The 15025-nt window shown below is 37.5% G+C and overlaps 1 protein-coding gene across 28 annotated transcripts in view; it reads left to right on the plus strand.

The window, feature by feature from the left end:
* The window catches only part of CLASP2 (cytoplasmic linker associated protein 2), a 182384-nt gene that overhangs the window by 54405 nt on the left and 112954 nt on the right, over positions 1-15025 (plus strand). For 21 of the 28 annotated variants that reach the window (XM_030328673.1, XM_030328674.1, XM_030328675.1 and 18 more), the window contains exon 8: positions 5103-5249. In XM_030328673.1, coding sequence (XP_030184533.1) covers positions 5103-5249 — 147 coding nt within the window. Of the gene's footprint in view, positions 1-4524; positions 4721-5102; positions 5250-15025 lie in introns of those variants that run through there. The other 7 variants (XM_032594630.1, XM_030328690.1, XM_030328692.1 and 4 more) reach the window with 2 other exon arrangements.

Genomic DNA, 15025 nt, shown 5'->3' on the forward strand with positions numbered 1-15025 from the left:
CGAAAATTATTTGTGCGCATAATGTGAGGCGAGAGACTTTATTCCAGGAAAATTTTGCATTTGCCTTGGCTGTTGCTTGGGAGTAGTACTCCCAATGTGAGCCAACTAAGTTTGAGGGCTGGAGAGTCTTGACGGTCTAAGCGATTCACCTTAATGAAGTACTCCCTTTTTTTTTTCAACGTTTTTTTTTTTTTTTTTTTTTTTTTATTTTTGGGACAGAGAGAGACAGAGCATGAACGGGGGAGGGGCAGAGAGAGAGGGAGACACAGAATCGGAAACAGGCTCCAGGCTCTGAGCCATCAGCCCAGAGCCTGACGCGGGGCTCGAACTCACGGACCGCGAGATCGTGACCTGGCTGAAGTCGGACGCTTAACCGACTGCGCCACCCAGGCGCCCCTGAAGTACTCCCTTTGATTTACTTCTCTATTGCTCTCCTCTGAGAGTCATTGGAACAGAATAAAAGACTATAAGAAGATGAGGACTTACTTATCATTCACTTTAACCTTGAGAGTATAGTCATTTGGTAAACCAGCTTTTGATGGGAAGAGTCTCCTATTAGAATCTGTATCTTTTTTATGTGAATTTTCAAATTCTATTTCCTTTGCCCCCAAGGCTTCAAAATAGAAATTCATATGTACTGGTTTTGTCCTTTATTTCGTATGATTTTGTCAGATACTTAGTTGTTAAGAAGATTTTTTTCTCAAGTATCTATTCAGTGTTTATAGTTGTTTGCCTTCGGAATTGTGTTTCAATAACCTGGAGACTGAAGGTCTTCCTACTATGAGAAGGGTCATTCTAAGCATTGTTCCACATTTGGAGTTATAGCAGTGGACAAAATGGACAACTTCTTATTCTAATCATAACACATTTCAGTGGGGGGAGTCAGATAATAAAATATATAGGTGGTAAGTGCTAAGGAGAGAAATAAAATAGGAAGGTAGGGATAGATTGGTAGTGTCAGGATGTTGGCAAGTTTATAATTTTAGGATCCGAGAAGAGCTCATTGAGAAGGCGATAGAAGAATAAAGATCTGAAGGAGGTGAGTAGACAGGGTGGCTCTGCAGGGGAGAGCATTCGAGGCAGAGGGAACCAGTGCAGAGGCCTTCCTATGAGTCTTGGCAAGGAGACCGGTGGGGCTGGTTTGGAGAAGAAGCTGGAGGGCAGTGAGTAGGATCACATTGGAGAGAACCACGTCGTATCTAAGATCTCCCAGGTTTTGGAGCACTGATACTGATAGACCTTCTTATGGAGACCCAAGAGGGTTTCGAGCAGTGATGTGGTATGATTTTGTTCAGTTCAGGACGTTATGTTGAGAATAAGCTCTGAAAGGGCAGAGGGGTGAAGTAGGAGTAATGGAGTAGGAGTAATGGAGTTATGGCATAAACAGGACAACATTTCTGCCCACTTCCAGTCCAACTTCTAGTTCACTCTTAAAAGCATCTATTGTTTCTGGAGGTGATAAGTGCTAGGAAGAAATAGAACTGGTTTGGTCTGAATATTTTCAGTTAAGAAAATATTTTTAAGCGTAGAATATTTATAATTTCCATATAAATTGCAAAACATTTTTAATTTGGGGACTTGTGATGATGGATTCATTTCATGAATTCTTTTAGCTTACAGTCAAGAAAAGGTATAACATTTTTGGAAGTGGTAAAAAAAAATAAAAATTCCCCTCTGTAGATACGTCCTTTTTTGCTTTATGTATTTGAAGCTATGTTACTGGGTCCATAAAAATTTAGAGTTCTGATTTTTTTCCCCCCTTTGGATTGATCCCTTTATCCTTACTAAAAGTCTCTACCTCTAGTAATGCTTCTTCAAACTGCCTTGTTTGAAATTAGAGTAGCTATATCAACTTTCTGATGATTGGTATTTGCCATAGTCTGTCATTTTACCTTTAACTTTTATGTGGCTTTGTAAAGTATATCTTGTACAAGCAACCTATTTTTAAAAATGCAGTATTGTTCATTTATTTTTAAGGTAGTTCCTGATATATTTGGTTTCATTTTTGCCACTTTATCTTTTTTTTCTATTTCATCCACTTGTTTTAATCGTTTTTTAATCTCCTTTCCTGCTGCTTTTCAATTATTTAGATTCTTAAATGTTTCTTGTATTGGTTTATCTATGTATACATTTACTCTTATTCTAGTGGTTACCCTAGCAGGGATCGGCAAATTCACTTGCAGGCCACATCCAGCCATCCTCCTGTTGTACATAAAATTCTATTGAAACGCAGCCACACCTGTGTGTTTACATATCATGTATCACTGCTTTGGCACCACAATAGCATAAGTGTTGTGTAGCCGCACAGAGAGATTCATGTATGGTTTACAAAGCCTAAAATATTTACCATGTAACCCTTTATAGAAAAAGTTTGCCAACTCCTGGTTCTTAAACTTGACCATGCATCATAGTCACTGGGAGGGCCCCCATCTCCAGAGTGTCTGATTCATTAGATTTCAGTTGGGGCCAGAGAATTTGCATTTTTAAGAAATTGCCAGGTGATGCTCAGCTGCCGGTCTGTACCACTGTCCTAGAGGTTATAATGTGCATCTTTGACTTATTCAGTAAAAAATAAATGTGTATGCTACTCCCACAACAATGCTTAAAAGCCCAAAGCCTCTTTAACTTTATTTGCTTACCTCTTAAAAGCGCTATTTCATAATCATCTCAAGCTGGTAACAACTCAAAAGTCCATCAACAGCAGAATGGATATCACCAAATTGTGGTGTGTTTATACCCTGGAAAACTATAAGCAATGAAAATGATTCTCCCAAATAGTGTATTGAGTGAAAAGAAGCTAGCTTCTCGTATGATTCCTTCTAGAGAATGCTCAAGAATGGGTAGAGCTGACAGTGCGGCTGTGAGTCAAGACTAGCGTTGGTAGGAGATCGTGACTTTGGGGAGGTTAGTGAGGGTGTGTATAGGGTGCTGATAATGATCTCCTGGTCTGGAGACTGGTTACACTGCATGTCTGCTTTGTGAAAATTCACCGAACTGCAGACTTACAATTTATATACTTTTGTCTACCTTATTTTTGATTAAAAAAAGTTAAAATTTAGGGACGCCTGGGTGGCTCAGTTGGTTGAGCACCTGACTTCGGCTCAGGTCATGATCTCATGGCTCGTGAGTTCGAGCCCCACGTTGGGCTCTGTGCTGACAGCTCAGAACCTGGAACCTGCTTCGGATTCTGTGTCCGTCTCTCTCTCTCTGCCCCTCCCTCGCTCATGCTCTGTCTCTCTTTCTCTCTCTCAAGAATAAATAAGACATTAAAAAAAATTTTTTTTAAGTTAAAATTTAATTTCCCAATAGTTTGAGAAAATTAAGAGTTAAAATTTTTTTAAGTGGTAAGAGACATTTACTCTCTTCGATTCTTGTGTTTGTAGGAACAGAACACTGTTTCCATGGGAACTTGTGGCTACTCAGTGTTTTAGTACCTGTCTTTCTATAGATTTGTGTGTCTCCTCTGTCTCTCTTGGCTACATTTTCTTTTACATGGTGGTGGTAAAATAAAGTTTTTTGGGCATCATATTAGTGTTTTTTACAGAGCAGTCAGTATAGAGCATAGGTTTTAACTTATCCAGACTGGCTCTCTAATAGTGTTATGCTAAAAAAGAAAAAAATATATCTATCTTTTAACTTGAAGATAGTATTTTCAGTTTAGTTTTTTCTTACAAATTATGCTATTAAAAAAAAAAACTTGATGGAATGAAATGTGGCTTTATAGTGGTTTGTCTATTTGGTTTTCTTTTTTCCAGATAAATTCAACAGTCTCACCACTTGTCTGGTGTATTTTCTTTAAAATATATTTAATAGTTGAAGTACCCCTCTGTAGTAATGATTTCATTCTAGTTGATTTGGGTATTTGCATAGGTGAGGGGAACAAGTTGAAAGGAAAAGATTCTGACCCATTATTGATCCGAAGCCTGTGGTAAATCTGCTGTTCTGCCTCGCCCATCTTGTTTGTCGTGGTTGGTTTGTGCAGGGTCCTAGAGAAGACCGTCTTCGCAGACAAGTAAAGTGCATACAGCTTGTGATTGGGGGGGGGGGGGGGCGCGGTTCATATCATACAAGGAGATGATACTAGTGTGGTCATTAATAAATATTCTAAAAGGAGCTGTGGGTAGAATATTTTAGAATCATTTATGAAAACAGATTGTTCAGTTTGGTTTCTGTGGCCTAAATAAATAGCAGAATTGTGAGATCAGAGAGTTAATTATGCACAGAAATGAGCACTGTGATATTCCATGTTTTACTGATGCAATAATAAGCACCCCAGCAGAATGAAAATTGCGTAAAACCTTATGTTGTATTTGCATAAATTTTCTTATGAATTGAATAGGAGAAAAGAAATTCAGGTTTAGAAACCTTTGTATTGAAAGCCTCTGAAATTTAGGTAAAGAATAAGGATTGCGGCTGCATAGATAATTTTTTAAATACATGGAGAATTTTTACCTTTCATCTGGCAGTAGCTGCCATAAGATGATGTCACCTTGCAGCTGATTGGCTGTTACAGCACCTAGGGCAGGGAGGAGAAAGAAAAATGCCGGCACAAACCTCAGTGGTGGTTCTGTGGTTGTTTCTGTCTATTTTTGATAGAATCTTTGATTAGTACCAGATCTACTGTATTTGGCCATGTGAACCATTGGGAGCATCCTAGGGTGAGGGAAATTCAGCGCTTTCAGAGGAATGAGGCGACTGATTTGCAAACGGATCTGTGATTGTAAGTTGCAAAATCTGGGTGTAAGGAATAAGGCAGGGTGTGCTGGAAGATACACTATGGGAGGAGCTGGCAGAAAATGCTTACATGAGTAGCAGAAAAATGAAAAATGCTTTTCGCTATCAGGGTTAATATCTCTGGTTTTATGATTTGCCTTCATGTGTAGGTAGGAAATATGATAATATTGCAGTCAAATTGTAAATAATACTGGGCTATTTCGTATGGTGTTGGCCGGTATATAAATGCTTATGCAAAGGAGCTTTATTTTGTATTCTATCTTACAAAGTAATGATTTTATTTACAGCTTTATTTGATTTTTGAGTCTTGTGGGAAATGGAGCAAGGCGTAGTTCTCTTAAAATACATTTTTCTAATGCTTTGTGCAGATAAAAGCTTTGATGATGAAGAATCGGTGGATGGAAATAGGCCATCATCAGCTGCTTCAGCCTTCAAGGTTCCTGCACCTAAAACATCCGGAAATCCTGTCAACAGTGCGAGGAAGCCTGGTTCAGCAGGTGGCCCTAAGGTTGGAGGTAATGTAAATCCATTTCCAATCTGATGTGCATGCCTCGTGCCCTTGATGTGGACACACATACTTAGAACTTCAGAGGAATATGTTTATTCATGACTGCAGCATGGTTGCAGGTCTGGGGCGTCTCTTGCAACACACAGAAGAATGTGCTGCCTTTTCCAAAATGGTTTTAAAATGGGATCTATTGCTGTTTCCTGTGAATTAGTGTATCTTGAGTGTATTCATTTTTCAGATGCCATTTTTCAAGGGAGACATTTAAGGGAATTTTCCGATTTGGGGTTTTTTGGTTTTGTTTTTAAGGAGAGAGCAGGTTTTTCAGATTTTGGCTGTTAATTTTCAGGTGCTGTCGTTGTTAAAGAAATACTGATTTATGTAACGTTTCTATACGTTCATCTAGTAGTGAGTCTTGAATACTTCAGGGTTGAAAAAATGGTTGAAGATACTGGATATTGAATCATTTGTCACAATAGGAAATGGGTGGTGGTCAAGTGAAATTGCCTCAAAAATGGTTTCTGGATTTGATAGTAATAAATAGGAAAAAACAGCTTTTATGAAGTTACAAACACATAGTACATTCTTTGATCGTATTAGAACTGCTTCTGTCATACTGTTTATCTTTTAAATTTTTTTATGGGTATTTTTTCATATTCTAATAAGAAAGCCACGAGTACTTTTCAGGTGCTACTTTCTGCCAGGTCTTTTTGGTAGATTGAATCCTATTAGAATAAGTAAATATTTAATGCTAAAAGGACATTAGCTACTTTCTCTTTTTCTTTCGTGTGTGTGTGTGTGTGTGTGTGTGTGTGTGTGTGTGTGTGTTATAATTTGAGAGAACAGATTGTGCCTTGTTTTTGATAACTGGTAGGAAAATCCTGATCTTCAGAATTTTGTTTTTCCCCTTTTTACCTATAGCTTTCTTATTAAAAGTATAGAGAAAGGAAAAATAAGCTGTATATTTTGACCAGGTCCTAGAAGTTGTGTTCTCTTGACCTTTCTATACAACTAAATATTAATTTCAAGTCATGTGATAATTCTCAATGCAGAAAAAATGCCATAAATATTTCATTTTAACTGTCTTTAGTGTGCCATATAACTAGCAAGAAAGATGATATAAACACACACTTATATATCTGTATATAAACATATAACCTCTTTACATATATATACTCTTATGCATATAAATAAATAGGTAAATATTTTGAAATAGAAATGTCTTAATGATTTCTCTTGGTATTTTGGGTAATTCACACTTTAGTGTTTTAATTATTTTCTCTTTGTTATAGGAATATATTATCATCCAAATGTTAGTTATCATATCCTATTACATGACATTGTCTATTATGCATTCTTATCTCTGGTAAAAAGTATACGACAATTCTGTGATTTCTTCCTTTTGTAACATATGGCTACCTTGAATTACTTGCAAAGGGGATTTTTTTTGTCTTGATTTTTGAATTATAGATTTCTGATATATGATACAATAGTGATTTCAGGTCTTATTTAACTTAAAATGGATTAATACATGAAATGCATGGTGATAATATTTAACATTTTTGTGAATCTAAGCCATTCATTGGTTTATGATTAACTCTGCTTTTCATGTTTTATTTTCCTTAGAGGAAAATTGAGATTGTAGTTTACCTACAAAAGCTTACTTAATTTTGATGTTAATTAAACTGATAAGATCAGAGTGTCTTGTTGTTGTTTTTAAGGAAACAGATTTCCTTTCTGCCACATCACCTTCTCTGGTTTGTAGTCCTACCAGATATGAAAATGCTAGATAGCTTTTGGGATCATAGGCATTAATCACTCATACAGATTATATCATCCATCTAAGCAGTGGCTCTTTTGATAAAAATGAGGCCGAGATCTTCATTCCTTCTTCCTTCCCCTCCTTGTCCTCTTTCTCATCCTCCTCCTTTTGGCAATTGCAGATTCATCCTGCAAATTTGTGTCCGTTGCTTTTGTTTGCCCCAGCTCATTAGGTTCACTGCCTGCTTCTCTACCTAAGAAAAGAGCTACTAGCTAGAAGATACTGATACTGCTTCCGAAACTAATGCCCTTCTTGGCTCTCAGTCCTTTGAAAATTTAACTTTAGATTTTCTGTTCTTGGCAGAGGCTTATTGATGTTTAGATGAGTTATAGAAAGTTTTCGTAAGAGTTTAAGAACCTTTGCATTAGAAAGGACATTGGTCATATAGTTCAGTTTAGTGTTCAAGGGTAGCAGTCCCTTTCACAGTATTCCTGATAGGTGACTGTTCAACATCTGATTAAAATAACGTATGCGCATTGATTACAATTTGGAATAAAACCACCTACAATACCACTATATGTGAGCATAATCAATTGATATATTATGATGAACTTTCTTCTAATTACTTTCCAATAATTTACATATATATACACTTACACACACACACACACACACACATTTTCTTAGGAGGAGGACAGAATTGGCACCATTCGTGATGTCCTTTTGTATACCTTTTTTTTCTTACTAGTATTTTACGTGGAGCATTTTCTCATTATCCTAATTTATTAATTGAAAACTATTCATAGCTAAATAATATCTAGGTTGCTTTCAATATTTCCTGCCGTTATAAATAATTCCATTATGCTTTTATGGGTATCTTTTAGCACATCTCTTGCAATCGTTTCCTTGGAATAAATTTCTCAAGTTTACTGAATCAAAAGATAGAGGGATTTCTCCTTTCAGTGTGGCACAGTGTCCTCCAGAAAGGTTATAAGCCAAATTCAGTTCTGAATAAATGAATTCTATTTTACATTGCATTAAATTCTCCTCCTTGTAACTTAAGCAGGGAAGATTAATTATTTGTTAACATGATACTTTGAAATACTTGAAGGTTGGGTTGTCCCTGTCTCTCTCTGTAATTATTCTGCTTTCTAGACTATACACTTTCTTTCTCATAAGTTTATATGGAATAATGAGGATTCAGTCTAAGCATTTCGTTTGCTACTTCTAGGCATATTATATACTGATAGGTATGCTTAGTTCCTATTAAAGGAATATGGTGGTGGAGGGGTATATGTATTAGTTGAATAAACCCATCACAGTCCACTGCGTTTAACAAATGTTCTTTCAAGTAAGATTGCCGAGATAAAAATAAAGTGAATTTCTTTGGAATCCTTACTGAATCTACTTTTGAAGTTTTGGAGTTTAAGTTACTTCTCAGAGATATATGTCAAGATTAAAGAGATGTGTACTATTTTTAGCAAAGTATCCTATCCAGTGTTTAATCTTTAGTGTGTGTTAGTTTTTCTCTGTCCTTTGGCTCAGGGTGCCAACCTGTTTTACTCATATTGTAATCGTGTGGCCTTTAAGTCAAGGAGAATCAAACAAAGGGTCATGGGTTGCTCCATACCAGTATATTATTGCTATAGAAACCCATATTATGTGAGTGTCAGCGTTACCTTTGTGCGTAGCTAATTAGATAAAAGGATAAAACGAATTCCTTTATGTATTTTTTTTAAATGATTTCCTTTAAATAGTCCTTTTCTGAATAACATTTATAACTTCATAATAGGGATTAAGGTAGGGGTGCTTGGGTGGCTCATCCCGTTAAGGGTCCAACTTCGGCTTAGGTCGTGATCTCACAGTTCTTGAGTTCGAATCCCACATTGGGCTCTGTGCTGACAGCTCAGAGCGTGGAGCCTGCTTCGAATTCTGTGTCTCCCTCTCTCTCTCTCTGCCCCTCCCCTGCTCATGTTCTGTCTCTTTCTCTCAAAAAGAAAACATTGGGGGCGCCTGGGTGGCTCAGTCGGTTAAGGGTCCGACTTCGGCTGAGGTCGTGATCTCACGGTTCTTGAGTTCGAATCCCACATTGGGCTCTGTGCTGACAGCTCAGAGCCTGGAGCCGGCTTCGGATTCTGGGTCTCCTTCTCTCTCTCTGCCCCTCTCCCACGAACGCTCTGCCTCTCTCTCTCTCAAAAATAAACAAACACAAAAATTAAATAAATAATAATAAACATTGAAAAAAAAATTTTTAATAGGGGTTAAGGTAAATACGTTTTCTTTTGGGTTCATGGTTTAGAATATACTGATGGAACCTGGTTTTTTAAAATATTTGTATCTCTAGAGTACTTTAGGTAATAATTAAAAAAGAAATGTTTTCGTGTTCTCACATATATTCTCGTTTAAACCTCAAACCCCGTAGAATTCCGTGCTTTATTATCCCAATTTTACTGATGAGTAAACTGAGGTTTGGAGAAGTCAAGTTGCATGGTGTCATGCATCTAATAAGTGGGCAAAGCACAGAAAGCACTTTGCGGTACAGCCACCCACACTAATGTCACTGGGTAAATAAGAATTCTTCTAGATCCTTTAGCTCTAAGATTATAATCTACAGGGATGGTCACTACCTTTCAGCATCCATAACTCGGTCATTTTAAAGCTCAACTAATACGATTCTCAGAAAAATAGAATATTTGGAAATAGGCAAACCTGAAATTTATTCTTTGTCAATAGAAATGCTTTTTAGTATTTTCTTGTTGAAATCACCCCGTACCAATTATTTGGCTGGTATTCTTTTTAATATAGAGGTTGACTTAGATGATAATGTAATTGTTATTGTTAACGACTAGTACCAGATTTTGAGGTTAGTCATTTGTTTCTGAGGCTTGTATGTAATCATTGAGACACATCATTGGCTAAATCTTTAGTTAGTTCTCAAAGTTCTGATGTTCTTTCTCACTCGCTCGTTCATTCGAGTGGACAGTATTTTCTCTCTACTCTTTTCATCTAATATCAAAGATTCCTTTGAAATGGTTTTAACTTTTAATTCATATAATTAGATAATTACCACCATTTCAGTACCATTTCAGAAGTACTTATCATTTTGATATTTTATATTTGCTTAACTTCATTTATGTCTGACCTGAAGTTTTATTAAGAAGATCCAAATATCGATTTTCCATGCTGATCATTCCCATTTTTCCCCCTCATGCAAACAATTAAGTTTTTTTTTCTTTTACACAGATAAAGATCATGAGAATCGGTATATATTTAATAAAACAAATCTCACAGAATTGGATGTTTAATCTTGGAATTCAAATTTTTAACGGGTAAACCTCGATATCTTGCTATTGAACTTTATATGAAATCAAATAACTTTTCTGTTTGTGTGTTTTGTTTTGTTTTGTTGTGTTTGTTTTCTTCTCTTTGATTAATGCCAAGGGAAGGTACTGAAGCAGAGCGTTTTAGCCCTTAATCTTAAAGATTATCTGGCCCAATTCAGGTGAAGAGACTGAGCCTCCTGAGAGTAAAAGGATGTATCCAAGATAAGACAGTTACTAGCCTCTGCTTGGCCAGAGGCTTTTTCTTGGACCATCTCTGGTCATCTCCTATCCAGCACTGTGTGTGATGCATATTTCTTTTTTTTTTTTTTTTTAACGTTTTTTAATTTTTTTTATTTATTTTTGAGACAGAGACAGAGCATGAGCAGAGGAGGGGCAGAGAGAAGGGGAGACACAGAATCTGAAGCGGGCTCCAGGCTAGAGCTGTCAGCACAGAGCCCGACGCAGGGCTCGAACTCACAAGCCGTGAGATCATGACCGGGCGGAAGTCGGATGCTTAACCGACTGAGGCAGCCAGGTGCCCCGTGATGCATATTTCTTAGTTTTATCCCATATAGCAAGATACTGTTATTGACATTGGGAATTTAGTGATTGGCCTGTAGCCATCATTCCATGTTAAATTACAACAAAAACCGTATCACTGATGGGTTTTTATTCGTCATAAGAAGCACTGGTGCCATCTGTCTCAGCTTTAGTCGTAAGATGAGTATGATTCAAGTAATTCAGCAGGTTTAGTTTAATAGTATCCTACCTCTCGAATCCTGTCGCTTTGCCGTAACCACTGTTGTTTGATATGTGTCCTTCTCCTTCTTACGCCACGTTCGTTTATGTAGGTGCCCGGATTACATGTTATGTTCGCCCACATTAAACACACTAGTTAGTAAACACTTTGCAACTTGACTTTTCTCACCAGACGTCCATCCTTCAGCGTCAAGAATGGCAGCAATCACATCCTTTTAATAGCCATCTAGTGTTCCACGTGATTGGCGTACCATGATGTAATAAACTGTTTCTCTGCCAGGGTCATTCGGGTTGTCTGTAGCTTTATGGCGTCACCAAGAATGCAGATCTCCGTGTACTTCCTGTATTTGCACATTCTGTTGCTGATCTGTGGAATCGATTCCTCTGAAGGTTCAATTAAAGGTTGTGTTTTTCATTTTAATAAAGACATTATTTTACCTTTTCCAGCTTTGAATGTAACAGCCTTATTAATTATTGTCATTTGGATAGGTAAAAAATGGTGTTTATTTTTTTTTCTTTTTAATTTGCATTTTTCCATTCACCTATCCATCTGGCCAGCAGCTGGCAGATGTTTACTGAAAGCTTTTTAGCATGCTGCTACTTTTGTGATCTCCGGAAAGCAGTCGGTGAACAAAAACAAAGACCCTGCTGCCTTCCTGGAGTTTTTATTCTATTGAGGTTCAGAATATTTACATCTATTAATGAAATTAGCATATCCTCTTCTGTGAATTACATGTTGTTGTTATTTGCCCATTTTTTATTGGGCTTTTTTTCTTCTCATCCGTTTGTTACAATTTTTAAAATATTAGGCCTCTTAGTCTTTTGTTAAAAATCATAAATATTTCATCCGTATCTCCTCTGTCCATGGCATTTTTACATCAAAACTTAAAAAATTTGGGGGGCGCCTGGGTGGCTCAGTCGGTTGAGCCTCCGACTTTGGCTCAGGTCATGATCTCATGGTTTGTGGGTTCGAGCCCCATTGGGCTCAGACAGCTCAGAGCCTGGAGCCTGTGTTACAGTCCATGTCTCCATCTCTGCCCCTCCCTGGCTTGCGTGTGCTCTCTCTCAAAAATAAATAGATAAACTTACCAAAAAAATTATTATTTTACACTTAAGTTTACCAGTATATCTTGAATTTATTTTTGTATACAATGACAATTTATCTATTTTAATTTATGTTCTTATGCATGGCCAATTAATGTCTGTGCATTTAAAGAAAACATTCTTTACTTCATTGAATGAGTGCTATTGCATATATTTCAGTTAGTTTCTATAGTTTCTTTTTTCCTGATCTATATCTCGTTACTTACTCTAGCTTTTATAGTGAGTGGTTCCTCAAACTTTTTATTAAGAAAAATTTTGAGCATATATAGCAAAGTTGACATGCAGCAAACGCCCATCACCTAGATTGAATAACTAGTGTTTGCCATATTTGACTCTATATAAACCTATTCCCACACATATTCTTTTTTTTTTTTTAATCTCAACAGTTGGAAACATTGTAGTGTCCAAGTTGTAGACGTTATGACATTCCAGCCATAAATATTAAATATGTTCTTCCTAAGACTTACAGGTATGCTACAGTTGTTATATGTATAATATCGTTATCATATGCAAGAATATTCTATAACGTGTATAGAACAGTCACCTTACCAATTTTTATACCCGTAACATTGATATAACTCGAAGAGTCTAGGCCAGTTGTCTTAGATTGTCTGGGTTTGTTCTAGATTTGTCTGATTTCTTTTTGATGTTATTTAACTTGTTCCTTCTAGCCATTTTAGTTTTTGTAAATTGTTAAATTATATACTCCCCTCCTTTCAAGCACTTCCATTCTGTATTCAAATTTCCTCAAGTATCCTAAGAATATTTTTTTATATCAAATATATAAATTCTATGGGCCCAGGAAGAATTTTCAGTTTCTTCATTCAAGAATGCCCTCGTTATAATGAGATGCAGTGTCTTCACTAAATGATACCTGGGGGGCTTTCTATTTCTAATTCTGTGATAGCATCTCATTTCAGTAGAGCCTGTATCTTCCCTTTCTTCCTTTCCTTTATCCACAAGCTTCGAAGGGATACCTCTCCCTTTTGAGTGCTACTTACCTGGGAGTCCTGGGGGGAATCTTAGCTGAGGTCTGTTCTACCCCCACCAGGACCCTCATCCTCCATACAGCGTCCTCTGATTTTTCTCTCCAGTGAGGACTCTCAAGTCCAGTCCAGGGCTGGCCTTGGATGTTTGTTTTTCCCCATTTACTTGTGAATCAAAGTTCGAAGTGTCATTAGTCTTCTCTTAGCTGTATTATAAGTATGTGCTGTGGGTGGTTTTAGTCGCTCTTCTCTTTGGTCTTTGGTTTTTGGAGTATGTAGTTGAACGTCTGATTTGAATTTGGGGAACTACCATTTCCCACGGGATTCAAAATGTCTACTATAAGTTTTAATATTTAGTAAGAAAATACTTTTTTCTTGATAATCCATTATCTCAGCATTTTGTTGAATTTTAGGACACTATTTTATTGTTTTGTTTTTTTGAGCTTATCGTCGATGTCGGGAGAGAGTGAGTGAAAGTACGAGCTGGGGAGGGGCAGAAAGAGAGAGAGAAAGAGAGTGAATCCAACAGGCTCCCCATGCGGGCTTCAAGCCACAGACCATGTGATGTGATCATGACCTTAGCCAAAATCAAGAGTGGTGCTTAACGGACTGAGCCAGCCAGGTGCCCCAGAGGGTTACTATGTGAATAGTTTCTACTTGCGCCATTAATCCTAATCACTTCTTTGTCATGTATCAAAGTTTCATGTATTTTGGGGTCTCTTTTTGAAGTCTCTAATTTGTTTATTTGATTAGTTGGCCTGTTCCTGCACTAAAACCTGTCATAATTAGCTTTGTAAATCTTGATAGGTGGTAGGGCAAGTGCTTCCTCTCCCGAATTCGTTTGTCATTCCTAATGCCTTTGTTGATTGGTATGTTCGTGATTCTGTCCACATTATTTCTTTAAATCGTGTATTCACATATGTTCTGTAGTCTGTACTAGACAGTTCTAATGTCTGTAATTCGAAAATTTATTATCTGTTACCTGTGACTCTTAGTTCATAATGGTTTGCCTTGTGATTTCATTGCTTGAAGTTAATTTCATTGATGAGAGTTCTTTGAGCCCAAACTGGCAATTGTAGAAGCTTTCCTCAGAGATTTATTCCTGCTCAAAACTGGGGCATCACCAATCAGGAACCCCCCCGCCCGCCCCCCAGCCTCTCCTAGGTCTGGTCTCAAGTCGAGAATTCAAGGTCACTCACCTGTTGGCTGGGGATGCAAAGTCACATTGTGAAAGGAGCATTCGGGAATGTGAGGAATTGCTCAGCTGTTCTTGCAAACAATCGATTGCAGCTTGCCCTCTGACCACAATAATTCACATGCCCTTCAGGTACAAGATACACTCGTGGACTTTTCTCAAAAGTTTCAACTGATTGATAGTGTCAGGTTCAAAGTACATGATCTTGTGGTCTCCATCAGGTCACATGGGAGGGTTCTTTGGTGTGGCTCCTCTCCATCCAGAGGCCTGTGAACTAAAAAGACGTCTTACTCGCACCCCAGACAGTTAGCATCAAAATCGGGTATCAGAACAGAATATCCATAATGGACACTCCATTTGAGAAGGGAAGGGACAGGAAGTTCATAGTAGTCACTGACTTAATGGCAGTTTTCAAATCCAACAGGAACCTGTCGTCAGGTCCCTTCCTTCTGGGATTGTGTTTCTTTGAGGGTTTTATTCTCTCTCTGGGTGTGGTTCTCTAAACCAGTGTTTTCCTCTGTTCTTGGTGTGTGCGGAACTCTGGGCTGTGCCTCCTGAAATATTTCCTTCTTTTGCGTAAAAATCTTGTGTTTTCGACCGAGTATCATTTTCAACCCTGCTTGAAAGAAGGCTCTTAGGTTAAACTGTCTCTGACTC

Source organism: Lynx canadensis, chromosome C2 (assembly GCF_007474595.2).
Source record: "Lynx canadensis isolate LIC74 chromosome C2, mLynCan4.pri.v2, whole genome shotgun sequence".
NCBI classification, from domain to species: Eukaryota; Metazoa; Chordata; class Mammalia; order Carnivora; family Felidae; genus Lynx; species Lynx canadensis.